Source organism: Capricornis sumatraensis, chromosome 14 (assembly GCF_032405125.1).
Source record: "Capricornis sumatraensis isolate serow.1 chromosome 14, serow.2, whole genome shotgun sequence".
Taxonomy (NCBI): Eukaryota; Metazoa; Chordata; class Mammalia; order Artiodactyla; family Bovidae; genus Capricornis; species Capricornis sumatraensis.
This window is the reverse complement of record NC_091082.1, coordinates 48,198,726-48,220,598: the sequence shown is the minus strand read 5'-3', so window position 1 is coordinate 48,220,598 and position 21,873 is coordinate 48,198,726. Positions and strand designations below refer to the sequence as shown.

Sequence of the window (21,873 nt, the reverse complement as noted above, 5' to 3'; positions counted from 1 at the left end):
CTCAAATCAGAACTGGAATGCCACAAAAACAACTCCCTGTTAGCCCAGAGAAAAAAAAAGAAAGAAAGTAAAGGGGAAATTCAGATTAGTCACAAAGAAGTTCCCCCGCCTGCCTGCAAAAGCTGAAGCATTAAAACTGAGAGAGTCCTCTCTGCTCTTTCAATCGCCTCTTATCTCTGGTCCTGGGACCTCTGTGTATCTTCTAATTGATACACCTTGTGTTGGCTTCATCTCCTTCTTTTTGGGGAAGAAGTCAGTTCTCTCTCAGGTTTCCCCCTGTCACAGTTTTCATCGTCCCTGCATCCAGATTGTGAAGATGGAAGGGGTCCAGCCCCTGGACGAGAATGTGGGAAATGCACCAGGCCGGAGATTCTTGAGGAACAAGCTATTGCTGGTGGCCTCCATAATTCAGGGGCTGGGGCTTCTCCTGTGTCTCACCTACATCTGTCTGCACTTCTATGCTCAGGTAAGATGCACCAACCAACATGTCCTTTCCTCCAGCTCAGGCTGATGGCAGCTCCAAATGGTCACTTGGAAATAGTCTGACACCAAAATTGTTTTCCCTTTTCTGCTCAGCGATTGTAAAATGTGGTCAAGCACCCTCGTGTCTCTCTTTTCCTTCCTTTTTTTCAGCAGTGGCCGTGGTGAGGCACAGTGGAGACAGGGCAGGGGCACTGCTTCTGGATTAATCTTTTTCTTTACAACACAAAAATCCTGGTGTTCTTTTGTGAACTGTCACTTTGAAGCTTTGAGTCCCTGACATACCTACTTGGTTTATCTGTTCTGCTAGTAAGCAACTGATCAGGGAATCAATGTAAAAAGGAAATAATAAAGTTTTTATTTCCTTTTTACATTATTATACTTTCTCATTGTATTCATAAACCCCATAGACTCAAGGAGATATGCTTTCTGAAGAATGCTGAAGGTATCAATATTAAGTTCTTTTAAATAGCTAACCTATATATATTTAAGAGCAGAGATATATGTGTTCATGTCTGTATGTGCACATGGCTGAACGTTTATCCCAACAACTTGATCAGACATTGTTTTTCACAGTCTTTCTCTACCAATCACAACTTGCTGACATCACTTTGTCCAATACATTATGTAGTGGAAGATCATCATTTTAGTATCCCCCCAATGAAGAAATTCTTTCCATTTTTCCATCTCTTTATTCTGGTCTTGTTTACATTATTATTTTTTTTCATAGTTGTTCATATATAGAAACATTAGCTCTTTAAGGATGTTGTTGACTGCAGGAGATTCCACTGAAAAAGAAAATAAATGTGTAGTGGCCCCGTGTTCCCTTGTTGGGGCTAGTCTGATAATTCCTGTTTGCCTGGTGGTTGCTCTTGGTTAGAAAAATCACTGGTAAAGGTCAGACAATGAGAACTTTCATTTCTGATGGCCAGGTCACAGACTGGGTACCTCAAATTAGATCAGGATAAGATGAGCAGAGTTCTAGAGGATGCCTGGGCATGTCTCTGTCTACAGGAAACGGGTTTCGGTGCCTGCAGTCTAATGAGGGTGCGGTTGTGATCACTGTCCCGCAGAGGGTGCTCGTGTCTCCAAATTCCCAAAGGGTACTAGTGTCATGCTCAAGTCTGCAGACCAGTGAGCACCCCAGCACACCCGTACTGTCTTTATCACGCCACACATTTCCTTCTCTGCGCAGAACCCTTTGGGTGAAATTAGAGTAGGTGATTTTGGGGAGAGGGTGTCGGGGGAGGAGCAAAGTGTCCATGGCAGGATGCCCAAGACAAAGACCGGAATTAGGCTCTTCCGAGAAGAAAACAAAGAGAGTAACCCAAAATAGAACAGCTGAGTTTATTCACCAGGTCCGGGAGCCCTGAGACTGCTTTTTGAAACGACTGCTCTTTGAAACAACCGCAGTGTTACATATTTCCTTGCACTGTGGGATGATTAAAAAACAAAACAAAACAGAACAGATGGCCCCAGTCAAGCCTCAACAGTTAATTGCACTAGGGCTCAGAGGATGGGAGAGAGCAAAACACGAAACAGATACAGATGTGTAGCTAGCTGGTGGCAGGGGCCCCCCTGGAATATCAATACCCAGGGGCGGCAGAGGAGAGAGATTCTTTCTAGCAAGTCAGCCAGCAATTCTGTGCTAGAACGTGGAAGGGCAGCTGAATGCTCGCCTCCAGGATACTAGAATTCACGGTGAGCTGATCTTTGGGAGAGAATTAGCTTTCTCTGGTCCTGGCACAGAAATGGAAGCAAAGATGGAAGAGGTACGTTAGAGCTGTTTGCTCAAAAAAATGTGTTCTTATATACTCTAGATACAAAATTTTCTGTGGCTCAGATATTTGAAATTGTTCACTTGACATTAATTATTTTCTTTTTTCTCACTAGACTGTTTTAGCTACCACAATTTCTTACACTATTAATGGGACCCAAGGCAGCACGATGTGTCCTTAATTGTAATCTCATACACTTTGTTAAGGGAAAGGATAGCTTAGAGAGGTCGTGTGTGTTTTTCCCAGAACTTGATCAGTCATGGTGGCAGCAGTGTGTAGAGGAGAGAGACTGAGAGAAAAGAGTATAAAGTAACTGCTGTAGAATGAACATAGACTAAGAGCTTTTCTAAATTTATGGGTAAGATTGTTTGGGATTTTGGCTGAAGGATAGGTAGGTGGGGATGCCTATCAAAGCTCTACTTTTATAAGACACTGTATTACAGTGATCTATAGAATTGAAATACTCATCATTTACCTAGTTAAATTGGATCTCTTTTATTGTAGGAGAAAGATATTTGGGGAATAATCATGATTTTTCCTTATTTCTTAGATTTAATTTTTAACTTCATAAAAATTTTCCTGTGTGGATGACTCTGTGAAAAAAATATAGATATGTAACTGTTAAACTCCATTTGGCAGTCAGCCTTCCTTTCAATCAAGTTTATTTAGTAATCTTTGTTTTCTTACCACTTGGTTAAGTTTTACTACGTGAAAAGCAGAAGTTTTTGTTTTTGAGATGGCACATAAAAAGACCTTACCCACTCCTTATGTAATTCACTTCCCTCTTTGGACACTGATTTTCTCATCTGAAACTTGAGGCAGTTGGATCAAATGGTCAGAAATATCTCTTCCAGGTCAATATCCTGTGAATATGTAGTTTATACTCATAAAATGTGTATGAGGATCTGAGAAATACAAATCTAAGTGAACAGATTTTTGTGCCTAAGCTTATGAATACCCTGGTTCTTAAGAAGGGACTGGGGGAAATCAGATTTGTACATATACATGTAATCTGTATTTATTCATATACTATGCACGTGTCTAAATAACTTATTCTGGATTAGCAAAATACCTTATTTAGAAAGGGGAAAGAAATAGACACTGTAGAATAATATCCATGATGCAGGTTACAAAATTGAGTCACAAAAACCAATACAATTATTGGGGCTGCCGCTTAAAGTATCAGGCTTCCAGGCTTCCCTGTAACTTCAGCTTGGAATGATGGCAGAAAAAAGCTGATGTATAGGTGAGAAGCTTTTGTAAATTATACCCATGTATCTCAGAGCTATTGAAGCTGGGCTCTTCCAAGATCTGTATCAGAGCACATGAAAGATGTGCTTTTAGTGATTATTTATCAGCAAATCCCACCCACAGTTAATGGTTTATATTCTTACTGCATTTATTCCTGGAGAAGACAGAAGGGGAGGTCATTGAGCTGACCAGTTCTATATCCTCAATGGCCAGAGTTAGAATTCAGTTTCTTGGTGAAGTTTCAGACTATAACTTGGACTTTATATCCTTTAGGAAGAATAAGAGGCATTTTTGCTTAAAAATTTTCATCTCAGATTTTAGGTCAAATTAGATGTGTTCCCATGTGATCTTAACAAGTTTTTAAGATATTTTTAATGATAGACATGGAAATAAATAATTTTCAGTGCAATTGAATTTGCATTTTATAAGCAATTTAATGGGCTTCCCTGATTGCTCAGTTGGTAAAGAATCTGCCTGCAATGCAGGAGACCCTGATTCAATTCCTGGGTTGGGAAGATCCCCTGGAGAAGAGATAGGCTACCCACTCCAGGATTCTTGGGCCTCAGAAACCTGCCACGATGTAGTCCACAGTGTTGCAAAGAGTCAGACACGACTGAGTGACTGAACTCAACTGAAGCAATTTTATGGACTTCCCTGATGGTTGAGGTGGTAAAGAATCTGCCTAAATACAATACAGGAGATCCAGGTTCAATCCCTGGGTTGGGAAAATCCCCCTGGAGGAGGGAATGGCAATTGTATGGGAATTAAAAAGAAACACCTGAAGTATTGAACTGATTTGTCATTAAGTATTTTGAGGCTCCTAAAGGAGATACTACTGAAAATGCATAGACTTGTTAGGTTGAACAGACATTAGACACAGTCCACTTGCAGATAGGAAAACAGAAACTGAGGGAGGATAGAAGCAGGAGAAGGAGGTGATGCTTCAGCTGATATTAGGAGTAGAGGGACTTCCCTGGTGGTCCGGTGGTTACGACTGCCTCCCACTGTAGGGGGTGCAGGTTTGATCCCTGGTTGGGGAGCTAGGATCCCACATACCTTGGGGCCAAAAAACCAAAACATAAAGCAAAAGCAATTTTGTAATAAATTCAATAGAGACAAAAGATGATCTGCATCAGAAAGTCTTAAAAAATAGTAGAAATTCTTAAAATAGACAAGAGGAATGATGGTGGCTGGGTAGGGGCAGAAGGCTTTCTAGGTAAAAAGGCAAGTTGTTCAGAATGGTTGGAGGTGAGTGTTCATTGGAGAAAGTAGTTGAAGATGAAGTTGAAAATCTAGGTGGAGACAGGACACAAAAGGTCTTGTGACGTGTGCTAAGGGAACAAACTTCATTCCATTTTGAACAAAAGAAAATACAGGAAAAATTACCCAAGTTGTTGCTTCTCCAGATTTCACTTCTCTTACATGGTCTGCTGCTGCTGCTGCTGCTGCTGCTGCTGCTGCTGCTGCTGCTGCTGCTAAGTTGCTTCAGTCGTGTCCGACTCTGTGCGACCCCATAGACGGCAGCCCTCCAGGCTCCCCTGTCCCTGGGATTCTCCAGGCAAGAACACTAGAGTGGGTTGCCATTTCCTTCTCCAATGCATGAAAGTAAAAAGTGAAAGTAAAGTTGCTCAGTTGTGTCCGACTCGTAGCGACCCCATGGACCGCAGCCTACCAGGCTCCTCCGTCCATGGGATTTGCCAGGCAAGACTACTGGAGTGGGTCGCCAGTGCCTTCTCCGCTTACATGATCTGCTGCTAAGTCGCTTCAGTCGTGTCCAACTCTATGCAACACCATAGACGGCAGCCCACCAGGCTCCCCCGTCCCTGGGATTCTCCAGGCAAGAACACTGGAGTGTGTTGCCATTTCCTTCTCCAATGCATGAAAATGAAAAGTGAAAGTGAAGTCGCTCAGTCGTGTCTGACTCTTCCCAATCCCATGGACTGCAGCCTACCAGGCTCCTCCATCCATGGGATTTTCCAGGCAAGAGAACCGGAGTGGCGTGCCATTGCCTTACATGGTCTACATGCTGGCAAATACAGAAAATGTATCTCATCTCACGTAGCGCTAGGGGGCACCACAGTAAGACTAACAGTTCTTTAACTTTTAAAGAGAACCCACTCTTTCTTTTTTTTCCTGAGGAGTTAAGATTAGAACACTTTTCTCAAGAAGCCAAGTGCTCATCCATGTGAAAGAGGATGAACAATATCAGGAGCACATAATATTGTTCACTGTTTATGCAGTGATGATATTTTATACAAGAAAAATTTAGATATAGGTTCTGACCCAAGTACTGAAAATAGGACAGAGATTGTTTGGACAGGAATCATGCTGGAAAATGTCAAGTATATACACATGAATAGAAACAAATGCACACACTCAGAGGAGCGATGTAAAGTGAGCAGAGAGGCTTTTGGTATAGACCTTGGAATATAACCTCCCTATTTCTCTGACTTCAGCTCCTAGCTGCTAGACCTAGCCTTGCCTAATGGCTGACCACCTTGCCCTTCCAATTCTGTTTCTTTTAATAGAAATTATTTCTGTATCCCTCACTCTCAGAGAACCTGCAGGTTCCCACCCACTTCAGGAATTTTGCATTCATGGCTAATGAATGTTAATCTTCTGGGACCATTCAGGTTGAGGGAGCCATGTACAGTGTTCAGTTCAGTTCAGTTGCTCAGTCGTGTCCGACTCTTTGTGACCCCATGGACTGCAGCACGCCAGGCTTCTCTGTCCATCACCAGCTCCTGGAGTTTACTCAAACTCATGTCCATTGAGTCGGTGATGCCATCCAACCATCTCATCCTCTGTCATCCCCTTCTCCTCCTGCCTTCAGTCTTTCCCAGCACCAGGGTCTTTTCAAATAAGTCAGTTATTTGCATCAGGTGGCCAAACTATTGGGAGTTTCAGCTTTAGCATCAGCTTCCGATGAATATTCAGGACTGATTTCCTTTAGGATGGACTGGTTTGATCTCCTTGCAGTCCAAGGGACTCTCAAGAGTCTCTTCCAACACCACAGTTCAAAAGCATCAATTCTTTGGCACTCAGCTTTCTTTATAGTCCAACTCTCACATCCATACATGACTACTGGAAAAACCATAGATTTGACTAGGTGGGCCTTTGTTGGCAGAGTAATGTCTCTGCTTTTTAATATGCTGTCTAGATTGGTTATAACTTTTCTTCCAAGGAGTCTTTATGGCTATAGTCACCATCTGCAGTGATTTTGGAGCCCCCAAAGTTAAAATTTGTCACTGTTTTCATATCTATTTGCCATGAAGTAATGGGACCAGGTGCCGTGATCTTCATTTTCTGGATATTGAGTTTTAAGCCAACTTTTTCACTCTCCTCTTTCACTTTCATCAAGAGGCTTTTTAGTTCTTCTTTGCTTTCTGCCATAAGGGTGGTGTCATCTGCATATCTGAGGTTATTGATATTTCTCCTGGCAATCTTGATTCCAGCTTGTGCTTCATCCAGTCCAGCATTTCTCATGATATACTCTGCATGTAAGTTAAATAAGCAGGGTGACAATATACAACCTTGACGTACTCCTTTCCCGATTTGGAACCAGTCTGTTTTTCCACATCCAGTTCTAACTGTTGTTTCTTGACCTGCATACAGATTTCTCAGGAGGCAGGTACAGTATTGTTATTCCTATTTAGGAAATGAAAGGATAGCAGCTTAATAGCAAAGTAGAAAGGTTATTTCTCATAGTCACCGATAAAATATAGGGTAGTGCTGGATGGAATTGGATTCCCCAATATCTTATGGCTTGTGTGTTTTGTTTGTAGCTAAATAAAGGAATTAAAACAATTTTTATATAAAAATGCAATATATCTTCTCAAAATTTTAGGGAAGTCATTGAGGTGTAGGAGAGAATACATTGGATCAGGAACTAGAAGATTCAGTCCAGTGTTTAGCTTTGTGACTCTGGGTAAATTCCCTGAAATTACCTGAGTATCAATTTAATCATCTCCAAAACTGGAATTTGATTATTGTGAGGAACAAATCTGTTACAGAACTTTGTAAATGTTAAAATTATTATATTTATAAACATGCTTCGATAAGCATACCACACACTAAAATGTTTACCTTGTAGCACACATGCAATGCCATAACTCAAACCTCAGAAAGCGTATCATAGGTAAGGTCAACCTTAACTTCATGAATTTGGCTTTCCTACTGTAATTTTTAAGATTAAGAAAAACCTCTTGAAATAATTTTAGCTTATTTGAATTTAGATGTCTAATTAAGATGCCATGGCTGTATTAGCAAAGGAAAAATGAAGGGGAGAATTTATGAGCATATAAAATATTATCAGGTTAGTGTCTGAAAGTGGTTCAGAAATCTAAAATGACACACTTGGAAGACATGGCCCAGATGGGTTCCATTTCCCCTTACATTAATGTAGTTCATCCAACTCTCTAATAACTTGGTTGCCAAATAAGGCATAAACTTACACTTAGAAGAGTGGTCTGGTTCACAATACTAGAAATGTTGGAGCTAAGAGGGGCATAATTATATATATTTTTTCTTTTCAGCAAATCTTTCATTCTGAAATGCAAGTTTGATGTGTTATTAATTTGTATAAATTTGTCTCGCTTTGATAATATTGAAAATGCTAGTTAAGAACACACTCTGAGAGAAAGAGCAGCAAGTAGACCCAAACTTTAGTTCTTCCATTGAATAAGGGCTACGGATAGAAAGCTTCACTCCCAGGATGTTATATAGGTGGGGATCTGGGGGGATGATTGTAAATGATATACCCTCCGGCTGGGCTGTCCTGTAGGTCACATAGCACGAGCCTACAGAACCTAAGATCAAAATGAAAATGATAATTAACGTTGCAAAAAATTATAAGCATCCAAATAGTCACCAAGGGAAATTATAAAATCTTTACTGGGTTATAAAAGAAGTTGTAAAAGACATGTTTTACTGCTCAGTAATGTAAAATGTATTTTGAGTTAGCGATGTGTTGGGTGGTTAATGTTTTTAATTTCCAAGGCCTGTAAAAATCTTAATCTGGCCCTGAATGTGGTTTGAGGAAGACTGGAAACTCAGCTGTTTTTAGGGAGAGGTTGACAGGCATCACTCATGGTGCTACTTGCAATACCATCTCTGGTTTTGGGATCTTGTCCCTACGTTGTCCTTACTTCTTCACTATGATCTTGGATGGTGACAGATCTTTGTAGGCACTTTTACAATGAGGAAATCTGAGGCATAGAGACTTGTCTAGGTCAATATAGGAAGGTCTGGTTATAAATCAGGACTAGGTTTAAATTCTAGTCCTGTCTCTTTCCATTACACCTGGCCAAGACTCCGCGGCTGTAAGCTGTAAGCATTTTACCTGGATGTTTTAAAATTTTTTTCCTTTCCTGACATTAATTGCTTATGTAGAAAAACTGGGGGAAGATTTATAACCTGGAATAAAAGGAAGAAAGATTCTTTTAAAAAACGAATCTGAATCTCCTGCCACAAATTCAAATAACACAATCAATGAAGCTTTAACAAATGTGTAATACCTTATAGGTTATTTTGATAACTCATTGCCATGTATGATTCATTCATAGAAGAGAAAGGGGACTTGGACTGGGGCATTGGCTCAGTCATTTATTCACTCCAAGCTGTACTTTTTTTTAAACAATAAGGAGATTAGACTATATAATCTCCATGGGGCTTTCTAGTTCTGTCAGACTGATTCGAAGAATTATTTCAATGTTGTAAGTGTGATTTCACACTATATGCAAATATCTTTTCAACCAGGGTGGCACCGCAAATTTGGTAGCTTAAAAGAAATGTAATCTTTCACAGTTTTGGAGGATAGGTATTCAAAGTCAGCCTGTTAGCAGTACCCTGCTCCATCTGAAGGCCGTAGGGAAGAATCCTCCAGGATCCTTCTGTGCCTCTTCCTAGCTTCTGAGGGCTCCCAGCAATCCTTAGTGTTCCCTGGCTTGATAGTACTGGGTAACCTAGTTGAATACAGCTCTTCAGTAAGAATTTCACAGAGGGCTAGCTTCAATAACTAGTTTCTCGATTGGGATTATAAAGCACGCATACTTTAATTTTTCATCAGGTGCTTCATTTCTCTTCCATTATTTAACAGGAAGGCTTTAGTTTAAAATGTCATTATCATTATTGTTACCACCAGCACTATCATCGTTCCACTGCTGTTCTGTGATGATTTTTACCAGTCACCAGTCTTAGTTCACACTATAATGTAGCTTGAGGATTATTTAGCCTTACTGCAAATGAGGCTAAGAGCCTCCTTGCATAAACAACACAAAAGATACTCATGATTCTTCATTAACTATCAGAGGGAGCCACTTGGGGAGAAAACCTGTTCTTTTGTTACAGCTGAGGGATTTATTATCGTGTATTATTGTGTTGAAAAAATTTTTGGTTCAAAGGATCTTCTTATCCACAAATAATTTGGGTTTTCTCTTTTGAATGTTCTGATTTTCCTAATCTCTGGTATTGAAAAAGTCCTTAGATAGTCCCCATTTCTCTCTGCTTATTCAACCATCTTAATTGAGAGTTAAGAAATGAGGACATAAAAATGAGGAAATTCAAAACTGAGAAAGGAAAGGACTTGTTCTGGCTTACGACCAGACCTGAGTGTTCTATTCCCAGCCCAATGCCTGGTCCATGTCTACTAGGTTGCCTTTCCAAGGCAATGTGCCTACTCTTTTATATGGCCAATGAGCTGGGGAATGAGTAACTATGGATAGAAAGATACTGATCATAATAATTGTGCTATCCCCTTTGTACTCAAGGATGAATGGGGCAGTTTAATAAAAGCCTCGAGCCACATATGGTGTTGGCTAGTGTCCCCTGGAGGAGGGCATGGCAACCCACTCCAGTATTCTTGCCTGGAGAATCTCCATGGACAGAGGAGCCTGATGGGGTACAGTTCATGGGGTTGCAAAGAGTTGGACATGACTGAGTGACTATGCATAGCATAGAGCAAGTGTCAGGGCACAGTCTAAGGGACTCAGTAACCATTTATTTATAAATGCCATTATGTTTAAGGCATTGTAAGATTTATGATAATGCAGTGGGTACCTTGTAAGCCAACTTTTCCAGTTGCTTTGCTGCTGCTGCTGCTGAGTCACCTCAGTTGTGTCTGACTCTGTGCAGCCCTATGGACTGCAGCCTGCCAGGCTCCTCTGTCCATGGGATTCTCTAGGTGAGAGTATTAGAGTGGGTTGCCATGCCTTCTTCCAGGGGATCTTCTTGACCCAGGGATCCAACCTAGGTTTCCTGCATTGGAGGTGGATTCTTTACTGTTGAGCCACCAAGGTAAAGACTAGGATATTTTGAAAATTACCTGATTCCCAAGGTGAGGAAGGGAGTTGTTTCTTTTTTTCAATTTAATTTTTAAAAATTGAGGTATAGTTCATGTACAAGATTATGTAAGTTTTTTTCAGGTGTATAATAGTGATTCACAATTTTTAAAGATTGTATTTCATTAATTGTTATTATAAAATGTTGGTTTTATTCCTTGTATTGTACAGTACATGCTTGTAGCTTATTTTACACATGGTAGTTTGTGCTTTACAGTCCCCACTTCCCTCTCCTCTCACTGGTAACCACTGTTTTGTTCTCTATTTGTGAGTCTGTTTCTTTTTTTGTTATATTCACTATTCTGTGGGAGTTCTTAGAAATGTTTTGGCAGACCCCTCTGTTCGTGTACTTGAGGAATTTGCCAGCAAATGTGGAAAGGGAAACCCAGATAAAAGAAAATCTTCCTCTTGAGGATATAAAAAATTGCAAATCACAAAATTTTGAAGGTGTGTTCATGTCACATGGATGCTTTTGGTTCATTTGGTTGTTTTTCTGAGTACTTGATACTCCTCTTAGGGATCCATTAATTGCTAAGTGTTTGGGACAGTGAAACCGTAGTTCCTCTTCTCTGAGTTAGAGAGGAGAGGGTCAGTAAGTAGAGGCTAGCCATTACTAAATAAATTTGACAAGAAAAGTGGAAGTGGTTAGAGAGAGGGAACTATATTAGAATATCACATGGGCTGTGTAGTAGAGAGTATAGTAAGAATTTAAAAAGAGGGATTACAGCAAAAAGGTGTTGGCAGCCATGGTGAAGGGTGGTGATAGAGAAAAAGAAAGTCTAGAATGACAGTTAAAATGGCTTTTCTTTGTGTTCTTTCATCTTAATAGACTCTTTATTCAACATGATTTTCAAAGTCACACATCTTCATGTCTAAGAAATATCACTTTGAGGATAAACTTTCCTGATTATGGAAGACTGGCCAAATAATCAGTTTTTGTTCATTTCTGTTCCTTTCTCTGAGTTGGATTCTGAACTTTCCTGATCAGAAGTCGGGGCCCATCTCTTTGTAAGGGAGTTTCCATCAAGTATACACTAAATCCACCAGGAGAAGAGTCTGCCTTCCCAACCCACTGTAATGGGTAAATATGGAAAATTCCATCTTCCTCTTCGGAGGCTCATTCAGAAACACCCTCAGAGCCTATAAGACTTTGCTTTCATAATCTCTCAGGTCTTCTCTGATTGACGTGAAGCCCATTGTTGGGGAGGAGACATTCACATCCCTGCGAAGGTTGCATGCTGAACCACGATTCCCACTGCATACCTGTTTCTGCACTGTCCTCCACTGACTCACATCTCATCCCACTCTGACCTGGGATCTTGACTGATAGCAAGTGAGGAAGGGCAAGGCCCACATAGTGAATGCAGAGCCCACTTCCTGGTTTCACATTTGATGAGTATCATTCCCTCCTGCCACAGATACACCCCCTCCAGGACAAATGCCACATGAGTATAAGGTTGGCAGCCTCATGCCACATCCCAGTGAGTCAGAATAAGAAATTCACACATTCTAGAGATGAGCTCATGAAGCAAGCAGCACCTTTTGGGGAACATGGTACAGGCGGCTGGATAAATGCTGTATATCAGACATTTTCCATCATTGTTCTCAGATAGTTCAGCGTTTCAGGTACTGAGAGAGGTCAGGAAAGGACATTATTCTGACTCTTCTTTGCATCACCTACTTGCTGCCTACTTTATTTGTCCTGCTGCCCCTTGCCAGGACAGTTGCATCTAATTAGAGTCCAGCTAATGGCTTTGCCAACCTGAACTATACAAACAATCTTGGAGAGTTGACTGAAGAGCTCTTTTCTGGAGAATGTTTAGATATTTTGAGATATATCTGAGTATTTTGACAACTATCAAAAACCTAATCTTTTAATCTTGTTTAGTATTGAAAATTAAAAATAAATTAATCTTGAACCCTCAGAAAAATGTTTTCATAGGGGTTTTTTACTCTTAAGATAGAATAGGATAAAGAGAAAGGATGTTATCATGAACTTGAGGTTCAGTCAAACTCAAGTGAATACCTGTTTATTCCTGAGCAAGTTCTTAACAACACTGATTCTCATTTCTTTCTATCTATAAGACATGAATATTATTTCTACTTAATAGTATTATTTTGAAGGCAAACAAGGTAATGAATTTCAGAAAGAGTAATGCAGTGCATGGCATGTTTTAAGTTCTAAGTAAGTTTTTACTGTTTTTCTTGAATACACCAAAAATGGTCTAATTTCTAGACCCTTCCTCTAGGCAGTGCCTTTGGATTCTCTGGGTCCTCTTTCTCTTTCAAGGCCTAAGCCCACATCTTTCCTCCTTGAGCTGCCAAAGCCTGCAGTTGTTTTTTCTGTTCTCTGGAACCTTGTGGCATACATTGCCTATTGCTCTTTGCCATTGATTTTATGTGGAGGAATTATCTCCCCAGTTGACATACAAGTTTGTCAAAACTAAGGTCTGTGTATTCTTTCCCTTTGTGTTCTTAGAGTTGAATGTAATACCTGCCAAATAGTAGGTAATGATCAATGGTGTTTCAAATCACCAATAATATGACAATCATATAATCTATTCAGTCAACTATTAAATAATACTGATAGTTGAGCACCAGCTTTAGGATAGGCATGATTTTTGCCAAGGGAATGGTTGAAGATATATTTTCTGGATTTGGGCTTTCAGGAGTTCACAGTAGAGTGTAGTAATTCTCAAACCTTGAACCTTGGGTGTTTGTAAAAATGAGATTACTGCGTCCATCTAGACCTTTTGAAATGGAATCTTTATGGCAATCTTTAACTGGCAATCTATGCATTTTTATAGATTTCTGAGGTGACTCTAATGTATATGGTGGACCATGTAATGTATGATGGTGCACCATGTAATGTATAATGGTGGACCAGCTGACCTTTAGTTGCATCATCAGCTGCTCCTAGACAGGGCATACGCATTACTCAGTCAGTTGGTCAGGTAGCCCATGTATCAGCTGCCTCTGAGTACTCTGTGTTCTTGGCTGTATTTATGACAGCCCCCAAGCTCAGGAGAGAAGCCTAAACTTTTGGCTATCCCTTTGCATTCCCATGATGAGGTCATCATGAGACCATCACCCTGCCAATCTGCTGTGTATGATCACATCTTCCTTCCTCCAACTTGGCACTAAATGGACACAAGGAATGGACTATTAGTAAAATCTTCAAAGAAATTTCTCTCCACTTGAAATTTGCATGAGGAGAAGAAAAACGGTTGTTGTTGTGTGAAACAATGAAATTTCTTCTGGATTCCAGGGGGCTGGAGTTGAATCCCTTTACTTCTGTGGGTCTCATTTTCTTCATCTATAGAATACAGTGTTCAGTTGGAAGATGACTTCTTTTATACTTATGCTTCTGAGGCCATCTCATTGAAACTTCAGGACTGTACTTTGATCCTGGTGTACTGACTTACAAGAATTTCTAGTCCCCTTTGAAGATAGTATGAGCTCTTCAGACTTTGTAGCTTGTCCTTACATGAAAGTCCTTTGGGATCTTTGATATAGTCCATTTTTTTCTATTATCTGGTGAAGATATGAGGATTTTTATTTTCTTGATATACATATATATATAAAAAATTATGCCAGTGGGTAAAATTAATATTTTCTGATTTTTTCCTGGTAATTTTTATTATAAAGCCAGAATCATTTTGTGGTATTCTTCTGGGCTACAGAGAGCTGATATTTTAGGGATTTGGTTGGACTTCCTTTTTTTTTAATTAGTTCTCTCATTCTGTAGTCATATGTAAAGCTAAATTAGTGTTATATAGGCTAAATTAAGAACATGACATGGATCTTGTCTCCCATGAGCATCCAAGAATAATAGCTGACATTTATCAGCTCCTTACAGTGTTCCAGGTCAGGTGCTAAAAATTTACGTACATGATCTCATTCACAACAACCTTCTGAGATACAGGGTTTACTCTTTCCATTTTATAGATGAAGAAGCTAAAAGTCAGCAAGGTAATGACATTTTCCCAAGAGCACACAGCTAGGTAGTCTTGTAGTGGAGAGGAGACATGTATCCATTGGTGGTAGAATGAAAATCAGTAGAGTAATTTAAGTTTTTTTTTTCTTACATCAGGGTTCACTCTTGGTATTGTACATTTTATGGATTTTAACAAATGAACAATAACATGTACCCACCATTAGAGTATAGTGCAGAATAGTTTCACTACTCTAAAAATCTTCTATACTTCACCTATTCATCTTTCCCTCCTTCCTCACCCCTGGCAACCACTGCTCTTTAACTGTCTCTGTAGTTTTGCCTTTTCCAAAACGTCACACATTTGAAATCATACATTATGTAGTCTCTTCAGATTGTCTTCTTTTACTTAGTAATATACATTTAAAGTGTGTCCATGTCTTTCCATGGCTTGAAAGCGCATTTGTTTTTAACTCTGAGTGTTACCCCATTGTTTGGATGTATCACAGTCTATTTATCCATTCAACCTACAGCGGGATATCTTGATTGCTTTTCCTTGACAAATTTTAACAAGAAACAAAGCTATTATAAACATCCATGTGAATAGAGTAATTTTTAAGTACTTGCTATGGGAGAACAGAAGCCAGGGATTTGATTTAGGCCTTGAAGTTTATATTTTGATGGGTAGACATAGATGAAGGGCCATTCTTGGTGGAGAGAACAAAGGAAGCAAGTGTTTTTTTAATGCTTACCACGTGCCAGTCAAACTCCTGAGTATTTTCATGTATGTTAACTTATTTGAGCTTTACAGTCATCTCCTTGAGCATTGTAATAATAATATACCTTATTTTCACAGACATGAAAGCTAAAGCTCAGATGTGGTATATAACATCCAAATTCAACAGAACTAGAGAAGTCACAATTTGAACAAAATCTTATTCCCAAGCCTGCACCCTCTTGTTTTGTCCTACCAGGCTTTATTTAAAGGATTAGAGGCAATAGTTGATTTGAGCATAAAGCACAGAAAGGATATGGGTAGCAGTAATGCTTGACAAGGAGGTTGGCACCAGGCCATAGAAGGCCTTGAATTTGGCACTGTGGGGGTATTTCTGGGCAGTGGGATAGTCAGCATGAAGTAATCAGGTTTGGAGGATGAAGGACGAGGTTGTGGATGGTCATGGAGCAAGAGAAAGAACCATTTTATTTCACAAAATGGCCAAGGCCTGGTGGTGTTGATGCTAGGAAGATGAGAAAATGTGAATTTCTAATGCTGGGTAACCTTCAGGAGGAAAGGAAGCCTGGAGTTGAGTTAATCTACCTAAAAGAGGAAGTCCTGTGTGCTTTCCTTGCTGCCTCTCAGCATCTTGGTCTCAGAATGTCTTCTTAATCATTACCGCTCTGACTTCTTCATCACAGTATTTCAGAACATTGGGAAATGTCATTGTTTTGGAGGAACATTATGGAAAGTTTACACAGTCAGTCAAATAATCAGATCATGAGGACTTTTAAGTTAGAGAGTTTGACGTAAATTTGGGATGAAGAGGCTTCCTGTTTCTCTCTTTCACTGAAATTGGTGTAGGGTTGCAACTTTTAAAATTTAAATCATAAACAGTGCTGAAAGGGATGTCACTGATCTTTGAGGAGTTTCTAAAGATGGAAAAAACTGACGCCCAGAGAAGTTATGCAACTTGTCTAAGTACTTGCCTGGATGGTGTTAGGACCAGGTTAGCTGCATGCTGAGCCCTGTGCTCTTTGGGCAGCTGCCCAGGCTGCTTCTGACTTCAACAAGGTGGCCAAGCGACCAGCCTGCCCGGAGAGCAGCGGGAGCATTCATTTACCCAGGGAATTATGGTGTTTGGGTAATGTACCTTTTGAGAGGCCTTCTTCTAGAACATCGCTTTAAGCGTGAAGGACACTAGTCTAGCCTCACAAACAGTCCACAGAGGGGAGAGAGCCAAAGAGTGTCAGGTCGTCCCGAGTCAGCACCTCTCTGTGTGCTCACCACTGACTAATATCGCTCTAGGGGCCCAGCTACTGGCAGGGCTCAGCAAGGCTCTCCTTTCTTCCTACCCCGCCTGTTGGTTTCAGCTTGGTGAGGCTTGTGACTTTACGTACAAGGGAAGTAGGGGATTCTTCATCCGTGTGGGCAGGCCCCAGTGAGTCCGTTTGACTGCTGCTATGAGTGTGCCATAAAAGTGGGAAGCAGGGACTCCACACCCCAGAGTATGAAAACAAATTCCTCCCCAGACCTTTGATCTGGACATCTTGCCAAAAATAACCTGGTGGGAGGAGCTGTTGTTCTCTGCAGGCACAATAGGTGGTAGGTTTCTCTGTTTGTTTGTTAGTTTCTATTTCCCTTCTTAGTAGGTAATGTAAAATTTAAAAAATACAAGAAAGTAAGCCATGGAAAATAAATGTGCTTCCCACTCCTGTCCTCAGGCTTCCAGTTCCTTTCTCCAGAGGCAGTGCTTTATTCTTCTAGATAAATTCTGTGCCCACACAAAAATTCTCTTTTTTTCTTTGAACACAAATGGAAATGTACTTTATACGTGATTCTCCCCTTTACTTTGGCTTTTTTCACTTAATATATTTTGGAGTTTGCCCCATATTGAACTTCTTTGCTCTTTTAACCACCAAATTTCCATAGGTGTTTTATCTATTAACTTTTCTTTCTTTGTTGCTTTACTTCTTTCTTGCTTTTGAGTTCAAGTTAGGTTTTACACACGACTAAAGAGTAGAGAAAGACCCAACATTTTAAAAATGTACACATAGATCTACTCATCTCTGAAGGGTTTGAAGAGTTTTTATTGCCTGTGGGCCCTGAAGGTAGGACACTCTTAATCCTGTTTTACAGTGAAAAAGCGAGCAGCCAGGACGCTCCCAGACTTCACTCCCTGTCCATTCTGGGAGTCTGTGGCCATGAAGGATTGTCTGGTCACAACCTTGTCCGTGAAGAATCTCTATGACTGAATGGGTTTCTTAACAAGATAACTTTTAAGTGCTCTATTTTCTAAAATGGGAAATTGGGGCTCAGGGAGCCAAAATAATATACCAAGGAAGAGTTTGGCAAGTGAGGACAGATCTTACTTAGATGCTTGCATGAAGGAGCAGAAGACTCCTAACTCACTTTATGAGACGTTACAGAAAAGCAATGGGGCAGGCGGAAGGCTGCGTCTAACTCACAGGAAAAGGCAAGTCTCTTCTCAAGTCGGTCCCTTTACCTGATGCATTTCTGCTTCATAGGATGGATGTGACTCATCAATTCTACTTGTTCATTTTTTCCCCTAAAAATATATCCTTTTTCTTCCTTTAGGTGCCATCTCAGTACCCTCCAATCCAGAGTATCAGAGTACGGTTTACCAGTAAGTATTGTCAAAAGTTTAGTTGGTTCATAGTTTTAAAATACTCTTCTCTCCACCTTCTTAATTTCCCCTAGAACATAAGATCTCTCCATTTTTTTAGGGAAACATTAAATCCTGAAATTGTTGGGGCCTGCATATTATTTTCATTAAGGTCAAAGAAGAGGGGAGTAATTAGTTAACAGATAAGTGCTTGTCACTATACTGATTACATTATGTTCCTCACTTAATCCTCCCAGGAACCCTTTGAGTAGAAACTACTCTCACTTTTTTTAGGTAAGAAAATGAAGGCTTCTTACAAGTCTGTCTGGCTGTAAGATATATCATTCCCCAGTAATTGTATTACAGGACAAAATTTTACCTTAATGAGAGTTGGGGGACTTAAAGGCAATGTGATATCTTTAACAAGAGAGCATTATTTGGATCCAAGATTAATACTAGGACAACCACCAGTGGTTTCTGTATGGATATTCATTTATTAAGTCCTCTTGAACCAAAGGAAAAAAGTATATCTTGCCTTCTATAAGTGATCCTCGTTTTCAATTCGAAGTATTTCCCATGGACTTGATTCAGAGCAAGAATTACTGAATTGTGCCCAGCAGTGGGAACTTACTGTCTCCTATCATCAAGGGACATGGGCCAGAGTGGAGAGTTTGAAGTGTCGTTACTTGACCATTCCGGGTGATACTGAGGCTGCCATGGAAATAGAAGACATTTAGTTTTTGATTTATGCTTGAAATGGCCCCACACAAAGCTGTTAAAGTTATTCTGTGTTCTACTACTCTTCCTTTTCTTTGTCCTGTGGCAAGCACTATTCCCAAGGCACCTTCCAGTAAAAATTGACAATTAAAAGGTAGAAGGGAGAAGGGAGAAATAAGTCTATGTTCTTGAGCTCTTATATCAGAACCTGAACCCACAGACTAAGCTTTACTTAGTATTGAAGCATAACTAAGCTTAAGTGATTGTTGACGAAGGCCAGTAATACATGTTGTTGGGAAGTCTAGTTGCCAGGGCATGTGAAGAATTTTCATTTCATGGTGACATGGAGAGAAGAATAAAAGAAAAGTGAAAGTGTTATCCGCTTTGTTGTGTCCAACTCTTTGCAACCCAATGGACTGTAGCCCATCAGGGTCTTCTGTCCATGGAATTCTCCAGGAAAGAATACTGGAGTGGATAGCCATTCCCTTCTCCAGAGGATCTTCCCAACCGAGGGATCAAACCCGGGTCTCCTGTGTTGCAGGCAGATTCTTTACTATCTGAGCCACCAGGGAAGCCTGGAGAGAGGATAAAGAGTTAAAAGCAATTACTTCGTGTGGACGGGGTGTGCAGGACCCAGGCAAAAGGCACTTCCACCACCCTCTGCCCTAATCAATCCATTGAACAAAGACGGCAGCACTGAAGTTGCCAATCCCTCCTGATGGGAGGGATTGAAAAAATCAGGGAAACCTTGAGACTCCATTTCCTGCCACAGGTGTGTTGTGACAACTGCCAGTTGCTGTAATCTCTCCACTCTTGAATCCCAGCCCCCTCTGAAACTCTCTCGGCTACTAATACTAGCTCTGCCTCTTCCATTCCACAGGGAAAGTAGATTCCAACCTTCATGTAGAAACATAGTCTTCTCATACTTTTATTCTTTTCAAAATCTGTCCCTATCACTTTCTCTCCATATGTTTCTAGACATATTGGACGGTTGTTGCTTAGTGCTGAGCTAAGGAGTCTTTTTTTTTTTTTTTTTTTACCCTACCTTCCTTAGAGTGTGAAAATGAGAATGGTTTCATCATCACATCCCCAGACGCGGACGGAACCATGAAGGTGCAGAACAACTCAATCATCATCACCTGTGATGGGTTTTATCTCATCTCTCTGAAGGGCTACTTCTCCCAGAAGCTCAGCCTCAGGCTTCTCTACCGGAAGGGTCGGGAACCTCTCTTCTCCCTGAACATGGTCAAAATTGTTGACTCTGTCACAGTGGCCTATCTGCGTTTCAAGGACAAAGTCTACCTGAATGTGACCACTCAGAATGCCTCCTGTGAAGACATCCAGGTGAATGGTGGGGAGTTGATTCTCATTCATCAAAATCCTGGTGGATTCTGTGTCTACTGAGGACCTGATGGCTGCACCCAAGCCAGGAACCAGCATGAAGGCCACGCTGGGGGTGGACAGGACACTGATTCTTCCTTGGGAGTGGAGGCGTTGTCCCAGCTCAGCCCTCATATTTGACCAAGTGAGATGTGACCAGAAGCAGATCACTCCCACCCCCACTCAGGGATATTTAAAACTTATTTTTGCATACCAATTAACTTTATGTATTTATCCTGTATCTTCTAAATCACCTAGCCCTCCTCATCCCTCAAGATTGCCTCAAGCCTGTTAGGCACCTCCGCCAGAGTGAGAAAAAAGGTGCCTCTTCCTCAAGATGTTCCTATTGGTCAGGAAATTATCGTAATAAACTTTCATTATTGAAAAAGACACTTGACTACCATTTGTCATCTGACATTGTCAAAATGAAGAAGACCAGGGAGAGGGGTTTTGAATCTGCCTGAACCAGTGGACTGACTGCTCGCAGGCAGAGGTGCCTCTCCAGGGTGAAATTTGTTGTAGTCTGCATAGTGCCCCAATCTGTCTCATGTGGAGGAATTCAAAAGGAAAATCACGTCATGAACAGCTGTCAGGACTTGATGAAGATAGCTGGCTAAGGAATACTCCGCTCTGGGCTTTTTTTTCCCCCTTGTTTTATCCATTTTGCTCTCCCAGCCTCCAAATGGTCTTGATAGAAATTTCCCTTCAAAGAACCATCTTGGGGGTGTGATGCTTGAAAAACCTAATCAGTGATTTAAGGAAAGCTGAGAGAGTGAGATAATTTATTGTGAGGGTTATCTTTATCACACTGGAGTGCCGTGAAACTGGACCTCTCAGGATAAGTCAGTGGACATTTGAATAGTCTGGGGAGAAAATCACATTGTTTGCCACAGAGAAGCAGTGTAACACATGCCTAATGCTGAGATACATACTCAGCCCCACATCTTGTGCTCAGGTACCACCTTGCTAGTTTCAAAAAAGTGCTTTAGGTGAATTGTCCCCCCACCCTTGGGCTGCGCTGCATGGCTTATAGGATCTTAGTTCCCCAACCAGGAACTGAACCCAGGCCCACAGCAGTGAAAGTGCCAAGTCCTAACCACTGGACTGCCAGGGAGGTCCCTGACGTGAATTGTTCTGAGCAAGATATTCTGTGATATGTGTCTTGACTACTTTAGAGGATTTAAATGTGTGTGTGTGTGTGTGTGTGTGTGTGTGTGTGTGTGTGTGTGTGTGTACTTGTTTGTTATTGACTGTGTTCTGCAAAGTCAAAGTTATTCAGAGTGGTTGCTAATAAGTACATGTTCACTGTAGATAATATTTAAGAAAATAACATGTTTTCTAAGTTTAGAATTCTGACTGTATTTCTTCTGGACATATGCATTCCAGGCCAAAGCTTAATTGTTTTGTGAGCTGGCTGTCTTTTGTGTTATGGCCTCTCCTCACAGCTGCCCCCTCCTTTTAGGTACACATGGCCTGCTCCTCCCATGCTGGCCTCCTTCAGCGACACAGGGACACTTCTGCCAGCTTCCACCCATCAAAGTACATGTATCCCATTTAAATCATTCAATCAAAGGGATAATTAACCTTTCTCTGAAAACAGTCAAGTTTTGTGTAAATGAAAAGTCAGGAGATAGGAATTCTAATTTTGACTCTGT

At 40.7% G+C, this 21,873-nt stretch overlaps 1 protein-coding gene across 1 annotated transcript; it reads left to right on the top strand.

Annotated features, from left to right (window-relative positions):
- Positions 1-316: 316 nt before the first annotated feature.
- TNFSF4 (TNF superfamily member 4) lies at positions 317-20,242 on the top strand. The gene is made up of 3 exons (XM_068986618.1): positions 317-466; positions 18,094-18,142; positions 19,893-20,242. The coding sequence occupies exons 1-3, from the start codon at positions 317-319 to the stop codon at positions 20,240-20,242; spliced, it is 549 nt and encodes a 182-aa protein (XP_068842719.1).
- Positions 20,243-21,873: the final 1,631 nt, after the last annotated feature.